This window comes from Carcharodon carcharias, chromosome 15 (genome assembly GCF_017639515.1).
Source record: "Carcharodon carcharias isolate sCarCar2 chromosome 15, sCarCar2.pri, whole genome shotgun sequence".
Lineage (NCBI taxonomy): Eukaryota > Metazoa > Chordata > Chondrichthyes > Lamniformes > Lamnidae > Carcharodon > Carcharodon carcharias.
Window position 1 is genome coordinate 63,450,511 of NC_054481.1, and position 27,174 is coordinate 63,477,684.

The 27,174-nt window shown below is 46.6% G+C and overlaps 1 protein-coding gene across 5 annotated transcripts in view; it reads left to right on the plus strand.

The window, feature by feature from the left end:
- The window catches only part of LOC121287884 (interleukin-21 receptor-like), a 115,435-nt gene that overhangs the window by 11,762 nt on the left and 76,499 nt on the right, over positions 1-27,174 (plus strand). For 3 of the 5 annotated variants that reach the window (XM_041205890.1, XM_041205889.1, XM_041205891.1), the window contains 3 exons: positions 8,178-8,292; positions 21,186-21,382; positions 22,175-22,326. In XM_041205890.1, coding sequence (XP_041061824.1) covers positions 8,178-8,292; positions 21,186-21,382; positions 22,175-22,326 — 464 coding nt within the window. The remainder of the gene's footprint in view (positions 1-8,177; positions 8,293-21,185; positions 21,383-22,174; positions 22,327-27,174) is intronic. The other 2 variants (XM_041205893.1, XM_041205892.1) reach the window with 1 other exon arrangement.

Sequence of the window (27,174 nt, forward strand, 5' to 3'; positions counted from 1 at the left end):
AGGACCAGCCTCCTCTACCTGGGGGTCCATCTCTGCCCCGCTGAGGAATCCTGGCCAGCAAACTGGCAGGAACTGGAGACGAAAGTCACCGCTCGCCTGCGGCGCTGGACAGGACTGCTCCGAGTGCTATCTTACCGAGGTCGAGTTCTGGTCATAAACCAGCTGATCGCCGCCATGTTGCGGTATCGGCTGGTCACTTTGACCCCTCCCCCGGACTTTGTCACAAGAATCCAGAGATTGTTAGTCGACTTCTTCTGGGACAAAAGATTGCACTGGGTCGCTGCCGAGGTTCTGAGTCTCCCGCTTAGGGAGGGTGGTCAGGCGCTAGTGTGCCTACGCACACAGGTGGCGACTTTCCGCCTTCAGACCCTGCAGCGATACCTCTACGTCGAGCCTCCTCCTAGATGGTGTGCCCTGACGACGTATTTCTTCCGTCAGGTGCACGGCCTGAATTATGACGTGCAGCTCCTGTTTATAGAACAGCTGGGCCTCGGTGGCTCCTTGCAGGCGTTGCCCGTCTTTTACCAGGACCTGATCAAAGTCTGGAAAGTGGTCGCCTCGCGACGCAGCTCTCCCCCGTCAGGAGTAGCGGCTATCGTCAGAGAGCCGCTGCTCAGGAATCCGCCCCTCCGTCCTTTTCAGTGGTTGGCGGAGAGGAGGGCTGTGGCCGCAGGGGTGACCAGGATCGGGGACGTGCTGGGTGGCGGAGGACTGGGCTGAATGCTCCCGCAGGAGTTGGCACGACGCGCGTCTGTGAGTGTCCAGGTCGCAGCCGATGCCATCCAAGACCTGAGAACGGTCGTGCTCGGACCCGACGTTATTTTGGGTCTTGAGGTGGCCCAGGTGCGCGGTGGTCTTCCGTCTGAGCGTTCCCCTGTTCGGACAGAATTCCACATTGGCCCCAAGCCCCGAACCCTCCCTTGGGTGCTGGTGCCCCACAATATGAGCTGCCTCGGGGACATGCCCTCTGTGCCTTTTGGCACAGCAAAGAGGAGCTTTTTGTACGGACTGCTGCTGCACACCTTCCATTTTCTCGCCCTTGTCCGTCGACCGGACACGCCCTGGCGTGCCTTGTTGCCGTCCGGCGGCGGAGGCCCCCGATGGGAGGCCCTCTACGGAGGTGTCCTCCCCCTTTCTATCGGGGACCTGGGTTGGAGGGTGTTGCATGCAGCAGTCCCCTATAATAAGAGGATGCATTGGTTCACGGACTCTCAGGACACGTGCCCTTTTTGCGGTCTTGTGGAGTCCATGGACCATGTATACATAGGGTGTTGTAGGCTGCACTCCCTTTTTAGTTATTTGAAAAACCCTTTATTGATGTTTTGTTTGCACTTCAGCCCCACGCTCCTGATCTATGGGCACCCGGTGCGGAAGGGGGTCGGGAAGGAGGAGGACCTCCTCGTGAACCTGCTCCTGGGCCTGGCCAAGTTGGCCATTAACAGGTCCAGGCAGCGGGTGATCGACGGGGGAGTCCTGCCCGATTGTTTGTCCCTCTTCCGTGGCTACGTTCGCTGCCGGATGTCCCTGGAGAGGGAGCACGCGGTGTCTGCTGGCACTCTCGAGGCCTTCCGTGCTTGGTGGGCACCGCGGGGACTGGGGTGTTTTGTTGACCCCTTTAATCACATTTTGATTTAAAGTTTGTAAGTTTCCTTTAAACTTTGTTCTTGGTTTTACAGCTGACCTGAATTAGGGGCTGTGCCTGATTTATCCCAATTTTGTTGATTTGGTTTTCATTTAAAAGATTATCAAGAGTTCAAATCTCACAATGGGAAACAATGTAACTTCATCTGAAACAGATGGGAACGGGTTTGTACTCGAAAGAGTTACAAGAGTAAAGAAGTCTTGCTACAGTTGCTCAGGGTTTTGGTGAGACCACAGCTTGAAAACTGTGCGCTGTTTTGATCTTGACATTTAAGCAAGAATATACTTGCCCTGGAGGTGGTACGGTGAAGGTTCACTAGATTGGTCCCTGGCATGATGGGGTTTGTCCTCTTGTAAAAGGCTCAGTAAATTAGGCTTATATTCTCTGGAGTTTAGAAGAATGAGAGGCGATCTCGTTGAAACCTACAAAATTCTAAGGGGGTTTTCATAGGGTAGACGCTGAGAGAATGTTTCCACTGGTTAGGGAATCTAAAACACCGGGGCATCGTCTCAGGATAAGGGGCCAATCATTTAGGACTGAGATGAGGAGAAACCACTTCACTCAAGGGTTGTTAATCTTTGAAATTCTCTAGGCTAGAGGGTTGTAGACGCTCCAGCATTGAATACATTTAAGGCTGAAATAGACAGATTTTTGGTCTCTCAGGGAATTAAGGGATATGGGGAGCAGATGGGAAAATGGAATTGAAGCCCAAGATCAGCCATGATCATATTGAATGATGGAGCAGACCCGATGGGCCCTATGGTCTACTCCTGCTCCTATTTCTTGTGTTCTTGGTAGCCATTATGCTGCATATAAACTACCTAAACTCCTCAATTAGATTCCAGCCTATGACTTACTCCTGGATATTTGTTATTTTATATAAAAACAATGCTAACCTGTCAATTGTGTTGACCTTACAGGAGATCAATTCATTCATTCACTGTGGTGAAGGGCTCAAATATTGTGAGATAAGTGAAAATGGGGCAGTCAAATTAAGAAGGAAGTCTGGGAACACTTTCATGCAACAGGAAAACAAATGCCAAATATGTTATCATGGGAAAAAAAGGTCAGTTAGGTCAGAAGATTATTGGATACCTTTCTGGAGAGGGAAGAGAGAGAGAGAGAGGGAAGATGAGACTGAGGATGTGAGGAGACGTTGGGTAGCTGGGATTAAGGGATATGGGAGAAGGCGGGTAGGTATAGTTGAGATATATGGGGAGAAGGGGAGAGGTGGGATTGAGGGAGATGGGGAGAAAGTGGGTAGGTGGTGTTGATTGAGATGGGCGAAGGTGGTTAGATGGGGAGGCAATGGCATAGTGTTATTGTCACTGGACTAGTATTCCAGGGACCCAGGAAAATGCTCTGGGGATGGTAAATGGTAGAAATTGAATTCAATAAAAATCTGGAATTAAAAGTCTGATGATGACCGTGAAACCATTGATGATTGTTGTAAAAATCCATCTGGTTCACTAACGTCCTTTAGGGAAGGAAATCTGTCATCCTTACCTGGCCTGGCCAATATGTGACTCCAGACCCACAGCAATGTAGTTGAATCTTAAATGCCCTTTGAACAAGGGCAGTTAGGATGGGCAATAAATGCTGACCTAGCCAGTGACACCCACGTCCTGTAAATGAATTTTAAAAAAAGGTGTAGTTGAGGCAATGGAGAGAAGGGTGTTCAGTGGGATTGAGCAATATAAGAAGCTTGTTGGTGAGGTTGAGGAATTTGGAGAGAAAGTGGGCAGGTGAAGTTGGTCTGTTAGAAAGGGAAGGTTTGTTGACCTTATCTTGTTTGAGTTTTTGTATTATTTTGAAGGTTGAGGTGACACTGGCAAGGCCTCAGGTATTATTTATTCTTAGTTTCCAACAAGACATTAACTATCATCCACACACTGTGTGACTAGAGTCATATATAGTCTCAGATTGGGTAAGGACAGTCGGTTCCCATCTCTGGTGGACACTGGTGAGCAAGTTAAGTTTTTAACATCAATCCAGTAAATTTCAAATTCATTTATTTGGTGCCAGCCCATTAACTATTAGATTATTTGAATTTAACCTCATTATTTGTAATGGTAGGATTTGAACTCATGACCACTAGATTTTTGGTCCAGAACCCGGAATCTGGCTTCACAAGGATATAGGACGCAACTGTCTCTCGGACACCCCTTGACTTCAGTTTCTTTACTACTTTAAGTCAACGGTGATGATATTTGAAGTTAGAAAACAATGAAATGTGAAAGAAGTTCTCTCTGAAAAATTATGAGCATTAACTGAGGAGGATTTAGGCAGATTTAGATTGCGTTGGGTTTGTTTAGGTAGGCACTTCTCTCCCAATCCTGGTTCTCCCTAGCATCAGTGAAATTAGAACTTATTACCCCGTTTCCTACTAAAGCTCATTCATCACCAAGGCCTCAGAACTGTGAAACTCCTCCCCTCACTCAGCAATTCCAACCTCCTACAACATTTAAAACCTTGTGCATTGAGTCAGCCTGCACTTTAACTCTGCACCCTGGGGTGGTCCTGGGTTCTATTCCAAACTATCTGATTTTGTCTGGTTATGATGGGGACAGGGTCATTGGCCTCAGTGCCCTTGGTTAGGGAGGGAGAAATCCAGTCGGGGTTCTGCCTCTGCTCGTTGAACAGTGTGGGAAAGAAAGTGAATGTGCAGCCATTAGGCATGAACAGGATTGATATCAGGCATCATGGTTAGGTGTATTATGGGGCAGCCCAACAATCAGGGTAGATTCACATGGGGGGATCTGGTCAGTGGGGCAAGGTGTCCTTTCAGACATTATGGAAATATAACCCAGTGAGTCAGTGCTTTCAGGGGAGAAAACCTGGTAGGGATGAGGAGAGCAATAACATTATTCATTAAGTAGCAAGTAGAAAAGAATTCAGTTTCATTTTGTTCCAAACGACTGGCATGTGACGAGTGGGCTTGTGACCCATGAGTGTGTGAGCTGGGCAGGAGTATGAGCCGGGCAGGAGTGTGAGCTGGGTTGGGGCATGAGCAGGCAGGGGCATGTATGGGTGGGGGCATGAGCAGGCAGGAGGACAAGCCAGCAGAAGCATGAACCAGCTGGAATATTAGCTAATTGGGATCTGACACTTAGCCCCTCTCTGTCAACTATGAGGTGTTGAAGTGAGGCCGGGCTCAGAAGCCAATGTTTGTATATGACCGGAGGTCTAGCCTGCAGTTATTTTACGGTAAAATTCCACTTACAATTCAACCTCGAACTGACAACAGCACTTTGAATATTGAGAGTCAGTGGAATCCCTCTGAGACTGGCCAGTCAGATGTCTAAAGTCCTCAACCAGCTTCAAATTGCCTCACTACAACTGACTTGCACACTTCTCTCTTGCACTCTTCTCTCCTACTCCCCTGAAATCACTGACGCAGTAGCGGGTGTAAGAAATGTGAGAGCTGAGGTAGAGTTTCAATGGAATGATCCATTGCGGACAGTCTTGCTAATGCACCCAGGTTCCACTCAGTGAGCAAGTGGAAGAGAGTCAAATATGATTCCTTCAGGGTGACTTTGTTGCTACTGAGAGTCCCACTTAAACATAAGATTGGGAGCCTTAAGAGTAACATGTGCTGGGAACGTAGAGCGACATGGATTAATGATAGCCAAAATTAATTTATAAAAAGCTAATTGTGATTCACAGGCTAATGCTCTGGGGATCAAATCCCACCATGCCTGGCCTGGCTTACATGTGACTCCAGACCCACAGCAATGTGGTTGACTCTTAAATGCCCTCTGAAATAGCCTGCTCAGTTGTATCAAATCCACTATAGAAAAGTCAATAAGGAATGAAAATGGACAGACTACCCAGCATCGACCTAGGCCTTCACTGTCACTAGGTCAAAATCCTGGAACTCCCTCCCTAACAGCACTGTGGGTGTACCGACACCACATGGACTGCAGCAGTTCAAGAAGGCAGCTCACCACCACCTTCTCAAGGCAATTAGAGAGGGGCAATAAATGCTGACTTAGTCAGTAATGCCCACATCCTGCAAAAAAATAAACAAAATTTAGAGCTTTTTGAAGATATAATGGAGTGTATTGATAAAGAAAATGCAGTGGACATGGGTTTTGAAAAGGTATTTGATAAGGTGTCACCTTGGATACTTGTTAAAAGCAAGCTGTACGAGATAGAAGGAATGGGCAGCATGGGTAGGAAGTAAGTTAGAGGACAACAAACAATAGTGGTTAATACATGTTTTTCAGACACCCAGGGTCAGTGTTGACAGGATTGCTCTTCTCAATATAGATAAATGATCTGGACTTGGGCAGAGGTAGTATGCAGGAGAATAAAGAGCATGGTTAACTGTGAAACAAAAAATAAAAAATACCTGGAAAAACTGAGCAGGTCTGGCAGCATCTGTGGAGAGGAGCACAGTTGACGTTTCGTGTCCTCATGACCCTTCAACAGAACTAAGTAAAAATAGGAGAGGGGTGAAATATAAACTGGTTTAAGGGGGGTGGTGGGGGGAGAAGGGGGGGGTGGTGGTTGTAGGGACAAGCAAGCAGTGATAGGAGGAGACAACCAAAAGATGTCACAGACAAAAGAACAAAGAGGTGTTGAAGGTGGTGATATTATCTAAAAGAATGTGCTAATTAAGAATGGATAGCAGGACAAGCAAGGTACAGATAGCTCTAGTGGGGGTGGGGTGAAATAAGACTAAAAGGGCATAAAAGGTATAGATAAATGATTGGTGGAATTCATTAAAAATAATGGAAATAGGTGGGAAAAGAAAAATCTATATAAATTAATGGAAAAAACAAGGAGGTGGGGAAAGAAACAGAAAGGGGGTGGGAATGGAAGAGGGAGTTTAAGATCTAAAATTATTAAACTCAGTATTCAGTCCGGAAGGCTGTAAGGTGCCTAGTTGAAAGATGAGGTGCTGTTCCTCCATTTTGGGTTGGGCTTCACTGGAACAATGCAGCAGGCCAAGGACAGACATGTGGGCAAGAGAGCAGGGTGGAGTGTTAAAATGGCAAGCAACAGGGAGTTCTGGGTCATGCTTGTGGACAGACCGAGGGTGTTCTGCAAAGCAGTCACCCAGTCTGCGTTTGGTCTCTCCAATGTAGAGGAAACCGCATTGGGAGCAACGAATGCAGTAGACTAAGTTGAAGGAAATGCAAGTGTAATGCTGCTTCACTTGAAAGGAGTGTTTGGGCCCTTGGACGGTGAGGAGAGAGGAGGTGAAGGGGCAGGTGTTGCATATCTTGCATTTGCATGGGGAGGCACCGTAGGAGGGGTTTGAGGAGTAGGGGGTGATGGAGGAGTGGACCAGGGTGTCCCGGAGGGAACGATCCCTACGGAATGCCGCCAGAGGGGCTGTCCGAGGTTGGGCAACTGTCAGGTTGGAAGGTTGGACAGATAAAGAAAAAAATTCTGTTCATACAGGATCATTGACATTCTCAGGATGTCCTAAAGCACTTCACAGCCAATTAAGTACTTTTGAAGTGTAGTCACTGTTGTTTAGAACACAATCACAGCAACCTATTTTCACACAGCAAACTGCTACAAATAACAATGAGATAAGGGACCGGATCATGTTTGAACAATGTTGGTTAAGGGGTAACTGTTTGACAGGGAAATATAGAAGGCATATAAAACTTAATGCAGTGAAATGTAAGTAAGGAGATGAAATATATACCAAATGATAAAACTCTAAAGGAGCAGAGACTGATGGGGTCAGGTACACAAATCTTTAAAAGTGGAAGAACATGTTGATAACACTCTTTTTCTAAAGCATACAGAATCCTCGATATATGGATTGGGGTAGGATGTTAAAGTAAGGAAACAATGTTAAATCTATTCAAATCAATGGGACACATGATACCTATTTTCAAAGAGCCATCGAAGGTGTAATGGACCAAATGGGGAAAGGGCAAAGGAATGGGACTAATTGGATATTTATTTCAGGGTTTCAGTACAGGTTTGATGGACTGAATGGCCTCCTTCTCTGCTGTAAAATTCTATGATCCTTATGCTGAAGGAGCTCCTAGTAGAAGATCAATCACACAGACAAGGGAGTGATGAACCCAACAGGATCACCATAATTCACTTCAGTCATGGTTGAGGACCAAGCCCAATGCTCTAGGGAACAGTGTTCAAGATGGGGGATGTTGATGCCAGCACTTGAGTCTTACAACTTGTAAAAAATATTTAAGTAGCTAATTCATGTGCTGCTTGTAACAATTACAGAGAAACGTTAATTTTATTGAAATACTTTAATCTGTATAAAGTCCTTAACTTCTTGGGCTTCACACATGCAATGAGTTGTAGTGAATGTTGTCATGTTGACAAATGCAGCAGCCATCTTAAGCACAGCAAGCTCTCACAAACAGCAATGCATCTTCCACATCTGTGGTGTGGGTTGAGGGAGGAAGCTGTATCCAGAATGAGTCAATATATACAGAGGAGTTAACCACCGCCGCCCCCCCCCCCCCCCCCCCCCCCCCCCCCCCCCCCCCAAACCAACCCAACCCAATAATAACATCTTCTTCCAATAATCTCTTCCAAGCTACAGGTTGTGATGGCCTAACCTGTGTCACCGACTACTTGCAGTACATAACATGCATCTGGAGAGTTACAGCTCCACAGGAGCCTGGAGTTTCATACCATCTTACTGCAGCATCGTAAGTAAAAAATTATTCAAAGTTGCATCTTTGGTGATCTGTGACATAGTGGAGTAAAATGAAACCAAATAACAAACAAATCACACACTTCACATTGCTCCCTCTTACATCATTCGCTCTTACATCATTTGCTCTTATATTGCTCGCTCCTACACCACTCGTTCCTACACCACTCACTCCTACACCGCTCATTCCTACACTGCTTCCCCCTATACCACTCATACCTACACCACTCATACCTACACCGCTCATACCTACGCCACTTGCTGTTACACCGCTCGCTCCTACACCACTCGCTCTTACCACATTCACTATTACATTCCATAGTCTTACATCATTCAGTATTGTATCACTTGCTGTTGCAACATTTGCTTTTACATCACCAGCTGTTACATCACCTGCTCGTGCATCGTTCACTCTTTTTTACATCACTCGCTATTATTTCACTCACTGTTACATAGCGCACACTTGCATCGTTCATTCTTATGACACTTACTGTTATTTCACTCACTCATGTCACACACTTTCGTGTCACTCACTGTTACGTCATTCATTGTTACATCGCATGCTTTTGTACCACCAGCTGTTACAGTACTCACTTGTACATTACACTCTGTTAAATTGTTTTGTTCTTACATCACTGACTGCTAATTCATACGCTCCTACATCATCATACATGCTGACAGCCTAGGTAGCAGCAAATCTTTCATAGTAACAGATTCCCGGAGTCACAAGCTGCTGATGAAAATGTTTGTTAAATTTAACAGTAAGTTGAACATGTGTGTAAATGAACATGTGCACCACAGGTAAATGTAACTTTTCAGTCCATCAAACTCGTCTTTCCAGGTGAAGGGGCCAGTCCCAAATTTTCCCTGTTCCAATCCCTGATGGCCCAATTCATAGAATGGCAAAGCAGTGGAAGGATGCAATGTAATGAGGTTCTAGGGGCAGGTCCACATGGTAGCGCAGCCAAGAAAGGGTACAGTGAAAGAGTCCAGTCTCAAAGGCAGGGCAACAGGCAAAGGGCCCAGTCCCACAGGACACCAGCAGAAGAGCACAGTCCCACAGCGCAGGTTATCAGGGGAAGTGCTGACCACCAAAGTGCATCACACCAGAAAATGATCCAGTTCCACAGGGTGAGTACCAGAGGAAATGCTACTACCACAATGCAGGCCAGTAGGGAAGGGCCCAGCTCCAGAGTGCAGGGCACCGGGGAAGTTGCCAAACATACAGGGAACTAGGGGAGAACGCCAGTCCCACAAGGAAAGACACCAGAGAAAGGATCCAGTCCCACATGGCACCACGGAGAGAGCCCAGATATATGGCAAAGGGCACCAAGGAAAAGGCCCAGCCCAAACATGCTGGTAACCAGAGGAAGGGCCATGCTCCACAGTGCTGGACACCAGTGGAATAGCCCAGGACCAGAGTATAGGGCACCAGGGGAAGGCCAACACATGCAGCGCAGACACCATCAGCGGATGGGCACAGCCACACAGGACACCAGGTAACGGGCTGAGGACATCACCAAGATTGTAAGGAAAAGGAGAAGACAAGGTAAAGCAGGAAGCAGTGACACCAAATTTGGTTTTAGAGGCAACAGTGTAGCAGGAAAGGAAGTCAGAGTGGGATAAAGGGATTCACAACTTTGAAATTGAGAAGAATGGGTTAAAGCCACAGAATGAGAGAGATGGATTGAGAGTGGGGGCAGATAATTCGAGAGACAGAAAGAGGGAGAAGGACAGATTGAGAGTGAAGGACAGTGAAACAGAGGGACCAGCTGGAGAGGGAAACAGGCAGATGTAAAGGGGGATGGTGGAGTTGGCTAGTTGGATTGAGATGGGGCCAGGCACAAATATGGAGAGGGACTGACTAAGACAAATAGGAGGGAGAATGATTCAACAGAGAGTAACAGAATGATAGTTAGACAGAGGGAAAGAGACAGCAAGAGAAAGCATGAGATGACAGGCAAGTGAGTGGATGGAAACAGAACTAGATAGCGAACAAATGGTCATATAGGCTGTTAATGGGGAGAACATCAGGTATAGAGAAAGCTCAGTAGACAGACTGAGCTGTGAAGGTCTTTGAAGTCAGGCTGACTACTTGGATGTCTGAGCTCAGACGTTGTGGTTTCCCCTAAGATCTGGAGCTGTGTTTGAAGTACATTCTGTGCAGAGTTAATGTTATTGTGGTATGGAGATTGCAGCGCAGTCACTCCCGCTCAAGCCCTCTCTCTGTATCTAGTATAAATAGAATTGTAAAACTTGCATAAAGAACCACTGGTGAAAAAAATAACAGAAATTTGCCTCAGTGCAATGTCATATGAATAAAGTGACATCACTAAACATTCCACTGAGTTATTCGGGCTTAAAAATACAAATCGGCATAAGGCCATTTTACAGTTCTGTGGCCCTGGGGAATTTCCAGTCTCCCCAGGTCATTTTTGAAAAGGTTTTATTTCAAGCTGTTTGTGCTACTATAGATTTTTTTGAGTATTTTTGAGAGTTGTTTCATTACTCAGATAATAACTCTATTGAACTCGAAAAAGAAATAAAGTTTCCCACTGCATCTCGCTGTCCCTATCACATCACTTGCTATTTTAGTTTACTATCACTTTTTTGCAACCTATTCCAGCAGAATTCAGTGCTGCTTTCCACCACTATGTCAGCTGTGTTTCAGTGAGTAGCACACTTCTCTCAGACTCAGGAAGTTATGGGGTCAAGTCCGATGAGACTTGAGCCCATAATTCAAGCAGTATTGAGGCGCTACTGTGGCCATCAACGTGACTCCAGGATGGTATGTTGCCTCCCGGTGCCGGGGTCTGAGATGTCACTGAACAGCTGCGGGGCATCCTGAAGGGGGAGGATGATAAGGCAGAAGTCAAGGTACATGTTAGTACCAATGACATACGTAGAAAGAGGGATGAGGTCTTGCATCAAGAATTCAGAGAGTTAGGCAGTAGACTAAAAAGCAAGACCTGTCAGGTTGTAATCTCTGGATTACTCCCAGTGCCATGTGATAGTGAGCTCAGAAATAGGAGAATAGCACAAATGAATACGTCGCTTAAGAGTTGGTGCAGGAGGGAGGGTTTTAGATTCCTGGATCACTGGGACCGTTTCTGGGGAAGCTGTACAAGCAGGACGGACTACATCTGAACCAGAGCGGCACTAACATCCTTGCGGGTGTGTTTGCTAATGCTGCTGGGAGGAGTTTAAACTAATTTGGCAGGGGGAGGGGACACAGAATGTTAGCAGAATAGGGACACATCATAATACAGTAAAACAATCAAGTCAGAGGGAGTACAGCTGCATTAAGCTTCAAGGGACTAAGGCTAGGCTGGATGACCTCGACTTTAATGCCAGGAGTATTACAAGTAAAACAGATGAGTTAAGGGTGAGGATTGACATGTGGAATTGTGATATAGTAGCCATCACTGAGACGTGGTTGAGGGAGGGGCAAGATTGGCAGCTCAACATTCCGGGATATAGAATCTTCAGGCAAGACAGGGGAGGGGGTAAAAGAGGAGGAGGCGTTGCATTATTAGTTAAGGAGTCAGTTACTGCAGTAGGGAGAGATGATATCTTGGAGGGGGCATCAAATGAAGCTTTGTGAATAGAGCTTAGGAATAAAAAAGGGGCAACCACATTATTAGGTGTTTATTATAGACCCCCAGATAGTCAGCAGGAAATTGATGAGCAAATATGTGCACAATTTGTGGAGGTGTGTAAAACAATAACAACAGGGTAATTATATTAGATGATTTCAACTTTCCCAACATTAATTAGGATAGACGTAGTGTTAAGGGCTTGGATGGAGCGGATTTCTTGAAATGTGTACAGGAGAACTTTTTAGGTCAATATGTAGAGGGTCCAACAAGGGATGGTGCATTGCTGGACCTAATTCTGGGGAATGAAGCTGGACAGGTGGCTGAGGTGGTAGTTGGGTGAGCATTTTAATGATAGCGACCACAACATGGTACAGTTTAAGTTTGTTATGGACAAAGAAATAGACAGGTTGCAAAAAATGTTTTGGATTGGGGGAGAGTAGATTTTAATAAAATAAGGCAGGATCTGGCCAAGGTAGACTTGGAACAGTAACTTGTGGGGAAATCTACAGAGGTACAGTGGGGGGTGTTCAGAAAGGAAATGGCGAGGGTACAGGCTCAACATGTTCTCTCTAGGGTGATAGGAAGGAGTAACAAGCCCAGAGAACCATGGATGACCCGAGATATTCAGGTTACAATGAGAAGGAAAAGAGAGGCTTTTAGCAGGTACAAGGGAAGCAAATCAGCAGTGGCATTAGTGATGTACAGACAGTGCAGAGTGGAGCTTAAGAAAGCAATTAGGAGAGCAAAGAGGGGATATGAGAAAGCTCTGGCGGGTAAAAGTAGGGAAAATCCCAAGCTATTCTATCAGTATATCAATGGGAAGAGGATAACCAGGGAAAGAGTAGGGCCCATAAGGGACCAAGGGGGATATCTATGGGTGGAGCCAGAGGACATCGCTAGAGTGTTGAATGAATACTTCACATCTGTCTTCACCCAAGAGAATGAGGATGAAGATATCGAACTCGGGGAGAGAGACTGTGAGGTTCTTAAGCAAATTGATGTAGGGAGTGACAAGGTATTGGAGGTGTTGGCAGGCTTGAAAATGGACAAATCTCCAGGTCCGGATGATTTGTATCCCAGAATGCTGAGGAAGGCAAGGGAGGAGATTGTAGGAGCTCTGACCCAAATTTTTAATTCCTCTCTGGCCCCGGGGGAGGTGCCAGAAGACTGGAGAACAGCTAATGTGGTTCCGCTGTTTAAGAAAGGTTGTAGAGATAAGCCAGGGAACTACAGGCCAGTGAGTCTCACGTCAGTGGTAAGGAAACTCTTGGAGAAATTTCAGAAGGAAAGTATCTGTCTCCATTTGGAGATGCAAGGTTTGTTCAGGGATAGTCAGCATGGCTTTGTCAGAGGGAGGTCATGCCTAACAAATTTGATTGAATTTTTTGAGGAGGTGACCAGGTGTGTAGATGAGGGTAGTGCAGTTGATGTATGTTACATGGATTTCTTCAAAGCCTTTGATAAGGTCCCGCATGGGAGACTTATAAAGAAGGCAAAGGCACATGGGATACAGGGTAATTTGATATGGTGGATTCAAAATTGCCTTAGTTGTAGGAGGCAGAGGGTGATGACAGAAGGGTGCCTTAGTGACTGGAAGCCAATGTCCAGTGGTGTACCACAGGGATCTGTGTTGGGTCCCCTATTATTTGTCATTTATATAAACGACATAGATGACTATGTGGGGGGTAAGTTTGCGGATGACACAAAGATTGGCCGGTTGGTTAACAGTGAGGTTGAGTCATAGACAGGATGGTCAAATGGGCAGATAAGTGGCAGATGGAATTTAACCCTGAAAAGTGTGGGTGATACACTTTGGAAGGAGTAATTTGACAAGGAAGTATTCAATGAATGGCATGACACTAGGAAGTTCTGAGGAACAAAGGGACTTTGGCTTGTGTGTCCATAGATCTCTGAAAGTGGAGGGGCATGTTAGTGGAGCTGTGAAAAAGGCATATGGGACACTTGCCTTTATCAATCGAGGCATAGATTACAAAAGTAGGGAGGTCATGTTGGAGTTGTATAGAACCTTGGTGAGGCCACAGCTGGAGTATTGTGTGCAGTTCTGGTCGCCACATTATAGGAAGGATGTGATTGCACTGGAGGGGGTGCAGAGGAGATTCACCAGGATGTTGCCTGGGATGAAACATTTAAGTTATGAAGAGAGGTTGGATAGACTTGGGTTGTTTTTGTTGGAGCAGGGAAGACTGAGGGGTGACCTGATCGGGGTGTACAAGATTATGAGGGGCATGGACAGGGTGGATAGAGTGCAGCTATTCCCCTTAGTTGAAGGGTCAGTCACAAGGGGGCATAAGTTCAAGGTGAGGGGCAGGAGGTTTAGGGGGAACGTGAGGAAAAACCTTTTTACCCAGAGGGTGGTGACGGTCTGGAATGCACTGCCTGGGAGGGTGGTGGAGGTGGATTGCTTCACGTCCTTTAAAAAGTACCTGGATGAGCACTTGGCACATCATAACATTCAAGGCTATGGGCCAAGTGCTGGTAAATGGGATTAGGTAGGTAGGTCAGGTGTTTCTCATGTGTCGATGCAGACTCGATGGGCCAAAGGGCCTCTTCTGTTCTGTGATACTGTGGGTGTTGCACTATTGGAGGTATCCACTTTTGGATAAGCCATGTCAGCTCTCTTGGGTGGACGTAAAAGACCCCATTGCGCTATGCAAAGAAGGACCTTAGTGGTTCACTTGGTAGTGCTTCTGCCTCTGAAGTGAAAGTCCCTGGGTTAAAGTCCCACTCCAGGAGCAAAGTTTTAAAGTCCCCCATTGCCAGGTTTGTTAATGGATCCATGCTGGTTGGTGAAGTTAAAGCTAAGACACAGCTGCTTTCTTTGCTGGAGAGAGTTTATTGATTTAGTCCACAGTGAACACTATTCCAACACCCCAGTGTCCCAGCTATCCCCATTTATAGGTGTATAAATAGCCATCACCTGTTTAACAATGTAATTGCCATTAAGCCTTAATGATGTAATTAATAAGACATTGACAGGTTTGCAGGCTGGGGTGGGGGTGAGAGGGGGCCCATAAAATTATGCGGGTGAATATCCTGCCACCGACCCACCTGCCCCTCACCTGGCAATGATTTTATGGCCCCAATTTTTCGGCAAATGGGAGGAGGCCAGAGATCGGGGTGTGAAGCCCGGCAGGTTAGCCTGTTTGGGCTTATGCAGAAAGTGGTGGGGGAGTACCTTCTTCACTGGCCTCCTTTTCCAACAGGCTCCCCCCCAACAAGGCCTGTCACCCTGGTGTCCCTTCCCCTCCTTGCCCTTTGCAACCCAGTCCCTGCCGCTCTTCTCCCCCGACTCCAGCCTCCCACCAGGGCCTCCTCTCCTGGCCCCACCAAGAGACCCCCAGAATTGTCTGCATTCTGGGCTCCCAGCACTTTGTTCTGTAGGAAGCATTGTCGATTGTTGTAAAAAGCCATCTGGTTCACTAATGTCCTTGAGGGAAAGAAATCTGTCGTCCTTACCTGGTCTGGCCTACATGTGACTCCAGACCCACAGCAATGTGATTGACTCTTAATTGCCCCCTGAAATAGCCTAGCAAGCCACTGAGTTATAACAAACTGCTACAAAGACACAAAACAGGAATGAAACCGGACGGACCACCGCCATCGACCTAGGCAGCGGAAATGGCAACGGCAAAGCCCTTCTTACTAACATCTGGGGGCTGGTGCCAAAATTGGGAGGGCTGTCTCATACTAGTCAAGCAACAGCCTGACATAGTCATCCTCACGGAATCATACATTACAGATAATGTCCCAGACTCCACCATCACCATCCCTGGGTATGTCCTATCCCACTGGCAGGATAGACCCAGCAGAGGTGGTGCATATTGGTATACAGTCGGGAGGGAGTTGCCCTGGGAGTCCTCAACATCGACTCCGGACCCCATGAAGTCTCATGGCATCAGGTCAAACATGGGCAAAGAAACCTCCTGCTGATTACCACATACCGCCCTCTCTCAGCTGATGAATCAGTGTTCCTCCATGTTGAAATCACTTGGAGGAAGCACTGAGGGTGGCAAGGGCACAGAATGTACTCTGGGTGGGGGACTTCAATGTTCATCACCAAGAGTGGCTCAGTAGCATCACTACTGACCGAGCTGGCCGAGTCCTAAATGACATAGCTGCTAGACTGGGTCTGCGGCAGGTGGTGAGGGAACCAATAAGAGGGAAAAACATGCTTGACCTCATCCTCACCAACCTCCCTGCAGATGCATCTGTCCATGACAGTATCGGTAGGAGTGACCACCACACAGTCATTGTGGAGATAAAGTCCCACCTTCACATTGAGGATACCATTCATCATGTTGTGTAGCACTAACACTGTGCTAACTGGGACAGATTTTGAACAGATCTAGCAACTCAAGACTGGACATCCATGAGGTGCTGTGGGCCATCAGCAGCAGCAGAATTGTCCTTGAATGCAATCTGTAACCTCATGGCCCAGCATATCCCCCACTCTACCATTACCATCAAGCCAGGGGACCAACCCTGGTTCAATGAAGAGTGCAAGAGGGCATGCCAGGAGCAGCACCAGGCATGCCTAAAAGTGAGGTGTCAACCTGGTGAAGCTATAATACAGGACTACTTGCATGCCAAACAGCATAAGCAGCAAAGTGATCCCACAACCAACGGATCAGATCTAAGTCTGCAGTCCAGCCACATTCAGTCCTGAATGGTGGTGGACAATTAAACAATTCACTGGAGGAGGAGGCTCCACAAATATCCCATCCTCAATGATGGGGGGAGCCCAGCATAGCAGTGCAAAAGGTAAGGCTGAAGCATTTGCAACAATCTTCAGCCAGAAGTGCCAAGTGGATGATCCATCTTGGCCTCCCCCGGAGGTCCCCAGCTTCACAGAGGCCAGTCTTCAGCCAATTCGATTCACTCCATGTGATATCAAGAAACGGCTGACGGCATTAGATACTGCAAATGCCATGGACCCTGACAATATTCCAGCAATAGTACTGAAGACTTGTGCTCCAGAACTAGCCAAGCTGTTCCAGTACAACTACAACACTGGCATCAACCCAGCAATGTGGAAAATTGCCCAGTTATGTCCTATACACAAAAAGCAGGACAAATCTAACCCAGCCAATTGCCGCTCCGTCAGTCTACTCTCGATCATCAGTAAAGTAATGGCAGGGGCATCAACAGTGCTATCAAGCAGCACTTGCTTAGCAATAACCTGCTCACTGATGCCCAGTTTGGGTTCCGTCAGGGCCACTCAGCTCCTAACCTCATTACAGCCTTCAAACATGGGCTAAAGAACTGAACTCCCGAGGTGAGGTGAGAGTGACTGCCCTTGACATCAAGGCAGCATTTGACTGAATATCACATCAAGAAGCCCTAGCAAAACTGGAGTCAATGGGAATCAAGGGGGAAAATTCTCTGCTGGTTAGAGTCATACCTAGCTCGAAAGAAGATGGTTGTGGTTGTTGGAGGTCAGCCATCTCAGCTCCAGGACATTACTATGGGAGTTCCTCAGGGTTGTGTCCTCAGCCCAACCATCTTCAACTGCTTCATCAATGACCTTCCTTCCATCACAAGGTCAGAAGTGGGGATGTTCGCTGATGATTACACAACGTTCAGCACCTTTTGCAACTCCTCAAATTCTGAAGCAGTCCATGTCCAAATGCAGCAAGACCTAAACAATATCCAGGCTTGGGCTGACAAGTGGCAAGTAACATTTGCGCCACACAAGTGCCAGGCAATGATCATCTCCAACAAGAGAGAATCCAACCATCACCCCTTGATGTTCAATGGCATTACCATCACTGAATCTCCCATTATGAACATCCTGGGGGTTACCATTGACCAGAAACTGAACTGGACTAGACATACAAATGCTGTGGTTACAAGAGCAGGTCAGAGGCTAGGAATCCTGTGACAATAACCCACCTCCTGACACCTTAAAGTCTGTTCACCATCTACAAGGCACAAGTCTGCAGTGTGATGGAATACTCCCCACCTGCCTAGATGAGTGCAGCTCCCAGAACACTCAAGAGGCTTGACACTGTCCAGGACAAAGCAGTCCACTTGATTGGCACCACACCCACAAATATTCACTCCCTGCACACTGATGCACAGCAGTATGTAAGTGTATACCATCTACAAGATGCATTGCAACAATTCACCAAGGCTCCTTGGACTGCACCTTCAAAACCCAAGACCACTACCATCTCGAAGGACAAGGACAGCAGATAGATGGGAACACCACTACCTGGAAGTCCCTCTCCAAGTCATTCACCATCCTGACTTGAAAATATATCGCTGTTCCTTCACTGTCGCTGGGTCAAAATCCTGGAACTCTGTTCCTAACAACACTATGGGTGTACCTACACCACATGGACTGCAGCAGTTCAAGAAGGTAGCTCACCACCACATTCTCAAGGTCAACTAAAGATGGGGAATAAATGCTGGCCCAGCCAGCAAAGCCCACATTCTGTGAATAAATAAAAGAAATAGGACTTGGTGTAGTCCCAACATTGGCAACCACTTCCAGTGGGGCAGTTGGGACTGGAGAGCTATTGACAGGTGGCCAGCAGCCTCCTAAGATAGAGCAGGTGGAAGGCCCACCTTGAGCCAATTAATGCTCCACATTGGCTGTCGGGCAGTCACCGAGTGGGAGTGAGTTCCCCGTCGACTTTTCTGGTGGCAAGATGGGAAACTCTGCCATCCAAAAATTTCTGTCCCAGGACTTGCTGGCCAAGGGAGGAACTTTGACACAGCTCAAAGCAGGTTTAATATCAGCCTACAAAACCCTTCTAACACTTCATTCTCCAAGTGAGAAAAGAGTGTGAAGATACACATAACAAACAAACTATGCAGAGGAGAGCAGGAGATATTTCCCAGTGCCTTTGTCAATATATGCTCCTCAAAAAACTTTACTAAAACATATTATCAGATCATTGCAGTTTATGGACGAATTGGCTGCTACATTTCTTGCATTACAATAATAATTTCCAAAGCATTTGATTATGATGTGGCACTTTGGTCAAGAGAGGCACTATATAAATGCAAGTTTTTTTCTTTGCTGGCCATTCTTCATGTCTGAGTTTAAGTATGTTGTTGGAGTGGCAGGGTCATAACTAAGTCTGATGCTGCCCTCACTCTAGGTCCACACACCTTCCAGCAGGGAATATTGGATAATGATCAGGATGCAGAATCCCTCTGGGAATTAGTTTCAAGCTCTGGAGTACCCAGTGTCAGAACCAATACCATCTCTTGCTTGAGATTCCAACTGACTGTTGGAGTGTAGAATGTGTAGGGGGGAACTTAAAAAGGAAATTAGGAGAGCAAAAAGGGGGCACGAAAAAACATTGGCAGGTAAAATAAAGGGAAATCCAAAGTTATTTTACAAGTACATTAAGAGTAAGAGCATAACTAGGGAAAGAGTAGGGCCCATTAAGGACCTTGGTGATAATTTGTGTGTGAAGCCGGAAGACGTAGGTAGGGTTCTAAATGAATATTTTGTGTTGGTGTTCACAAGTGAGAGAGACAACTTGGGTATGGAAATCAGGCAGAAGGACTGTGATATAATTAAAGAAATTAGCATAGAAAGGGAGGAGGCTCTAAGTGGCCTGGCAGGCTTAAAAGTAGATAAATCTCCACACCCGGACGAAATGTATCCCAGGCGGTTGAGTGAGGCAAGGGAGGAGATAGCAGGGGCGCTGGCAATAATTTTCAATACCTCTCTGGCCACAAGAGAGGCGCCTTAGGATTGGAGGACAGCCAATGTACCATTATTCAAGAAGGGAGGAAGGGATAAACCAGGGAACTACAGGTCTTCTAGTCTAACCTCAGTGGTGTGGAAACTATTGGAAGCAATTCTGAGGGACAGAATTAATCTACACTTGTAGAGGCAGGGATTAATCAAGAACAGTTAACGGTTTTGTTAAGGGGTGGTCATGTCTGACCAATTTGATTGAATTTTTCGAAGAGGTGACCAGGTGTGTAGATGAGGGCAATGCATTTGACATAGTCTACTTGGACATTCAGCAAGACTTTTGATAAGGTCCCACATGGGAGACTGATATCGAAGGTAAGAGCCCATGGGAGCCAAGGCAATTTGGCAAATTGGATCAAGAATTGGCTGAGTGGCAGGAAGCAGAGGGTGATGGTCGAGGGGTGTATTTGTGACTGGATGCCTGTGTCCAGTGGGGTTCCACAGGGATCTGTGTTGGGTCCCTTGCTGATTGTGGTATATATAAATGATTTAGACTTGAATGTAGGAGGGTTGATCAGTAAGTTCGCAGATGACACGAAAATTGGTGGGATGGTAATCGTGAGGAAGATAGCCTTAGATTACAGGAGGATATAGACGGGCTGGTCAGATGGGCTGATCAGTGGCAAATGGAATTTAATCTGGATAAGTGTGCACTTGGGCAGGACAAACAATGCACGGGAATACACAATGAATGGTAGGACCCTGGGAAGTATCGAGGATCAGAGGGACTTGGTGTATATGTCCACCGGTCCCTTAAGGTAGTGGGACAGGTAGATAAGGTGGTTAAGAAGACATATGAGATACTTGCCTTTATTAGTTGAGGCATAGAATATAAGAGCAGGGAGGTTATTCTGGAACTGTATAAAATGCTGGTCAGGCCACAGCTAGAGTATTGTGTGCAGTTTTGGAATCTGCATTCTAGGAAGGATGTGATTGCACTAGAGAGAGTGCAGAGGAGATTTACCAGGATGTTACCTGGGCTGGAGAGTTTTAGTTATGAGGAGAGATTGGATAGACTGGGGTTATTTTCTCTGGAACAGAGGAGATTGAGGGGGGACATGATTTAGGTGTATAAAATTATGAGGGGCACAGATAGGGTAGACAGGAAGGAACTTTTCCCCTTGGTGGAGGGATCAATAACCAGGGGTCATAGATTCAAGGTAAGGGGCAGGAGGTTTAGAGGGGATGTAAGGAATAATTTTTTCACCCAGAGGGTGGTGGGAATCTGGAACTCACTGCCTGAAAGGGTGGTAGAGGCAGAAACCCTCATAACATTTAAGAAGTATTTGGATGTGCCATGGCATACAAGGCTATGGGCCTTGTGCTAGAAAATGGGATTAGAATAGTTAGGTACTTGTTTGAATGGCGCAGACTCGATGGGCTGAAGGGCCTTTTTCTGTGCTGTCGACCTCTATGACTATATGACTCTATGACTGGGTATTGTACCCGGAATCGGCCTGATGTGTTCGGGATCAGTGCCATGCTCATTATGGAGCTCCCCTATTAGACTGCAAATCATGTGCCATTTCTTCCTATTTTCAACTCTAGGCTGTATGATGAGATTTCCTGCAATCTAAATGTGACATCCTGTTCTGATGCGGATAAGGGTCTCACCGAGTGCAAGTGTGAACTCTATGAAGAAATAGGAATTACATCGGAAAATTACACCATCAGCATCAAAGTGAAAAATGAAGGGAAAGCGGAGTACAGTGAGGAATGCCCTTACTTCAATACAGCACAAAACGGTAAGCGTCAAAGCATAACGGTGTCACTATCAGATGGATTGGTCATCTCAAGAGTTCATGTCTGAGGCAGCAGTGTTATTGGGGAATAAAACCCTTTTCACATTTAGCCTGTTTCATCAAACATTCCCAAGGCAGGTATAACATAAGTCAGATACAGAGTAAAGCTCCTTTGCACTGATCCATCAAATACTCTCAGGGCAGATTCAGCACAGATGAAGAGTGAAACCATTTGTACGTACATGTGAGAAATGAGTGATTTTAATTTGATACCTGTTGTTTTCCTTGGATGGATAGTAAATTAAAATGAGTTTCAAACAGAATTAGACCCAGCTTTCTAGTGAATGGGGAGACAGTTGTCCACGTACAGATTTTGCACTCCCCTAGTGACCATGTGTAATCGCATGAGCACCTTTCCAACATACCCTTGATCATCTCTCTCTCTCTTTCTCTCTTTCAAAATATATCCTATTGCATTTTCACTTCATTTCTTTCCATTTCAAGGTTCTACTCCAGGAACTAATTCCACTACCCTGTTACCCTTTGGGTGAAAATGTTCCTACAGCTACCCTGCTTCCTCCTCCTCCTGTTTAACTTGTGTCCTTCTGGGATTTTCCATAACCACCACCAATCTGATCAATTCACTTCATTACACAGAGCCTTAACACAACCTCAACTATATTCACAATGTCTGTCCCACAACCCTGACCCTCTGCGAGGACCTTTTGATCTGCATTAACGTTCATTTTGTAATTCATAATTCAAACTTGTAAAACAGATCTTTATCCTTTACAGTTAAACCACGTGCACCATTCAATCTGGATGTCTCATATTTTGCTCCATGTGAAGCATACAACTTCACCTGGCAAATAGCCTATGGAAATTACGATTACTTAGAGGACTTCGAGTATGAACTGAGATACAAGAGGATAGAAGATAGCTGGGAGGTAGGACTGTGCCTATCCCTCTTTAATACTGTTACATTGCCTCTTCCCAGAGGTTTTCCCATTGTACCCACGCAGCACTGTTCATGCATCCTTGACCTCTCTTTTGTACTAAAAGCACATATACTCACTGACTTCTGATTCTCAGTGGGGTATGGGTTCAAAGGGCACCAATTCTTAGTGGAGTAAGGGTTCAAAACACACAGATTCTCAGTGTGGTATGGGTTCCAGGCACAAAGACTCCCACTGGCCTTCCACAGAAACCAAGTCCTATTAGGGTTTGGTTTCCACAGATACTGGGGTAGAAGTTCAAGAGACACTGACTCTCAGTGGGGTGGGTGTTCCAGAGGCACTGATTCTCAATCGGGTACAGTTCCACACACACTAACTCTCACTGGGATACAGATTCACAGATATTAACTCTCAATGGGGCTTGGGTTCCACGGACCATGCTTATCACTTGGGCACATACACTGACTCCCATTGGGCTACACTTCAAAAGGGACTGACTCTCATTGGGGTACAGCTCCACACATACTGACTTTCACTGAGGTACGGTTTCACAGACATTAACTCTCACTAGGTAGGCGTTCTACGGGCACTGACTGTCACTGAGATATGTATTCCACACGCACTGAGCATCATGTGATACAGGCTCCACAGACTGTGACTCTTACTTGGCTACAGTACCACAGACATTGACTCTCACTGAGGTACATGCTCCGCAGATACTGACTTTCATTGAGGTAATGTTCCTTGGGCATTAACTCTCACTGGGGTATGTGTTCCAGAGATAGTGAGGGACAGATGGAATAAAGGGAAGGATGTGAAGTAAATGGTGAGCAAGTGGTAGGAAGGCATGCTAGGAGCAGCACCAGGTATACCTAAAAATGTGGTGCCAACCTGGTGTAGCTACAACCCAGGACTACATGCACGCTAAGCAGCAGAAGTTGCCAGCGTTGGACAGAATTGAGTGATCCCACAACCAATAGATAAGATCAAAGCTTGCAGCCCTGCCACATCCAGTTGTAAATGGTAGTGGACAATTAAGTAACTAATGGCTGGTGGAGATTCTACAAACATCCTCAACAATGGCAGAGCCAGCACATCAATGAAAATGACAAGACTGAAGCACTTGTAACCATCTTCAGCCAGAAGTGCCAACTGGATGATATAACTGTGTCTCCTCCTGAGGTCCCCAGCTTCAAATGCCAGCCTTCAGCCAATTTGATTCACTCCATGTGATGTCAAGAAATTACTGATGGCACTGGATACAACAAAGGCTATGGGCCTGACAAAACTCCTGCTGCAATTCTGAAGACTTGTGCTCCAGAACCAGCTGCTCCCTGAGCTGAGCTGTTCTAATACACCCACAATTCTGGCATCTACCTATCAAAGTGGGAAATTACCCAGGTATGTCCTGTTCACAGAAAGGACAAAAAATCCAATTCAGCCAATTATTGCCCCATTGGTCTCTTGATCATCAGCAAAATCATGGAAGGTGCTATCAAGGGCACTTACACAGCAATGGCTGCTACTGGTGCTCTGTTTGGATTCTGCCAGGATCACTCAGCTCCAGACCTTATTTACAGCCTTGGTTCAATCATGGACAAAAGAGCTGAACTCCAGAGGTGTGGTGAGTGACTGCCCTTGACATCAAGGCAGCATTTGACTGATTGTGCCATCAAGGAGCCCTAACAAAACTGAAGTCAGTCGGAATCAGGGGGAAAACTCTCCACTAGTTGGAGTCATATTCAGCACAAGGAAGATGGTTGTGGTTGTTGGAGGCCAATCATCTCAGTCCCAGGTTATTGCTGCCAGAGTTCCTCTATGCAGAGTGCTAGGCCCAACCATCTTCAGGTGCTTTATCAATGATATTCCTTCGAACATAAGGTCAGAAGTTGGGACATTCACTAATGATTGTACATTGTTCAGTACCATTCACAACTCCTCAGATCCTGGATCAGTCTGTGTCCTCATGCAGTAAGATCTGGACAACATTAATCTTGGGCTGATAAGTGGCAAATAACATTTGCATTATGCAAGTACCAGGCAATGACTATCTGCACCTTGAGAAAAAAAGCAAATTCTAGAGATGAGATGAAAGTGACTGCCCTTGTTATCAAGGGAGCATTTGACCAAGTGTGCCATCAAGGGGCCTGAGTAAAATTGAAATGAATGAGAATTGGGGAGAAAAACCTCAAAGGCCTGGAGAAACTTAGCTGGACCAGCCACATTAATACTGTGGCTACAAGCGCAGGTCAAAGACTGGAAATTCTACGATGAGTAACTCACCTCCTGACTCCCCAGAGCCCGTCCACCATCTATAAGGCACAATTCAAGAGTGCAATGGAATACTCTCCACTTACCTGGATGAATGCAGCTCCAACAATACTCAGGGAGCTTGAAACCACCCTGAACTAAGCAGCCTGCTTGACTGGCACTCCATCCATCACCTTAAACTTTCACTCGCTCCACACTGATGTGTTCCACAGTGGTAGCACTGTGTACTGTCTACAAGATGCACTCCAGCAAGTTGCCAAGGCTCCTTTGACAGTGCTTTCCAAACACCTTACCTCCACCACCTAGAAGAACAAGGCCACTGGACACATGGGAACACCATGACCTGCAAGCTCCTCTCTGTGTCACACACCACCCTGACTTGGAACTATATCGCTGTTCTTTCACTGTCGCTGAGTCAAAATCCTGGAACTCCTTTCCTAACAGCACTGTGGGTACACCAGATGGACTGCAGCGATTCAAGAAGGCAGCTCATGAGCACCTTGTCAAGGGCAGTTAGGGATGGGCAATAATGCTGTCCTTGCCAGCAACTCCTACATCCCATTAACCAATATAAAAAAATGCTTCCTCCAGCCAGTGAGGTAATTCCAAGAGATTCAAATTTAATATAAACTTGGAAAATACCTTTACACGGAGTGTAGGATTCTGGACACAAACCCAGGTTGGAAAAAGTCCAGCAAGGTTATAATAAGATAATTAGGTAGTTGCTTGAATTGGATGAATATTAAAGGGTACAAGAAGAGAACAGGAGAGTGTGATTGTACTGGGTGTGATAATAAAGGGTCAGGGAGAGAGTGGCATTAGACTGGGTGAGATATTGTAGGTATAGGGAGTGAGTAGGGGTGGGATTAGACTGTGTGATTCATGTGGACTAGATGGGGTTGTGTCCTGGAACATTCCATGGCCCTGTGTTCACTTTGCAACACTGAGCTGCCCATTCTCAGGTTTATTCCTTGTGCAATTGTCACCTCACAGCTGCCCCATGTGGCTACTTGACGTACTGCCTCATTTTGCCAGGTGAACAATTTCCTCCAAATTCTGAGGCTCCTTCCATGTCAAGTATCGACGGGAAGTTTAGAAAACATTTCTGCTTTATTTTGTGCTAGCTTGTGTCTCAATACAAGACACAGCAACAATAAAAGCAAAAAATGGTTACTATGAAGAAAGGTATCCATTTAATGATGGGATGATGGCTGGAATGGGAGACTTTTCCAGACAGATTGCTGAAAGTTCTCCCTCTCATATTCAGAAGGCAATTCCTAAGCGGCCTTCCCAGGGGCTCTTGCTTCCTCAGTACTGACCCTCAAACTGACCCTCCAATAGTGCAGACCTCCCTCAGTACTGATCCTCCAACAGTGCAGACCTCCCTCAGTACTGACCCTCCAACAGTGCAGACCTCCCTCAGTAGTGACCCTCCAACAGTGCAGACCTCCCTCAATACTGACCCTCCAACAGTGCAGACCTCCCTCAGTACTGACCCTCCAACAGTGCAGACCTCCCTCAGTAGTGACCCTCCAACAGTGCAGACCTCCCTCAGTAGTGACCCTCCAACAGTGCAGTGCTCCCTCAGTACTGAGCCTCCAACAGTGCAGACCTCCCTCAGTACTGTCCTCACTGTAAAAATCTCCCTCAGTGCTGCCCCTTCAGCAGTGCAGAGCTCCTTCAATACTGACCCACTAACAGTGTAGCGCTTCCTCAGGGCTGACCCACCAACAGTGCAGACCTTCCTTGGGACTGATCCTCCGACACAGCAGTGCTCCCTCAGTGCTGACCAACAGTGCAGTTCTCCCGCAGTACTAAATCTCCAACAGTGCAGATCTCCCTCAGTACTGACCCTCCAACAGTGCAGTGCTCCCTCAGTACTGACCCTCTAACGGTGCAGTGCTCCCTCAGTACTGACCCTCCAACAACACAGTGCTCCCTCAGTATTGACCCTGTAACGGTGCAGTGCTCCCTCAGTACTGACCCTCCAACGGTGCAGTACTCTCTCAATACTGACCCTCCAACAATGCAGTGCTCCCTCAGTACTGACCCTCCAATGTTGCAGTACTCCCTCAGTACTGACCCTCCAACAGTGCATTGCTCCCTCAGTACTGACATTTTAACAGTGCAGTGCTCCCTCAGTACTGACCCTCCAACAGTGCAATGTTCCCTCAGTACTTACCCTCCAACATTGCAGTGCTCCCTCAGTACTGATGCTCTAACAGTGCAGTGCTCCCTCAGTACTGATCTGACAGGGCAGTGCTCTGTCAGTACTGACCCTCCAACAGTGCAGCGCACCCTCATTCCGGACCCTCCAACAGTGTAGACCTCCTTCAGTATTGACACTCCAACAGCGCAGTGCACCTACTGTACTGACCCTCCAACAGTGCAGAGATCCCCAAGAATTAACCCTCCAACAGTATAGTGCTTCCTCAATACTGACCCTCCGACACTGCAGTGCTCCCTCAATACTGACCCTCCAACAGTGCAGAGCCCTCTAAGTACTGACCTGACAGGGCAGAGCTCCCTCAGTACTGACCTGACAGGGCAGAGCTCCCTCAGTACTGC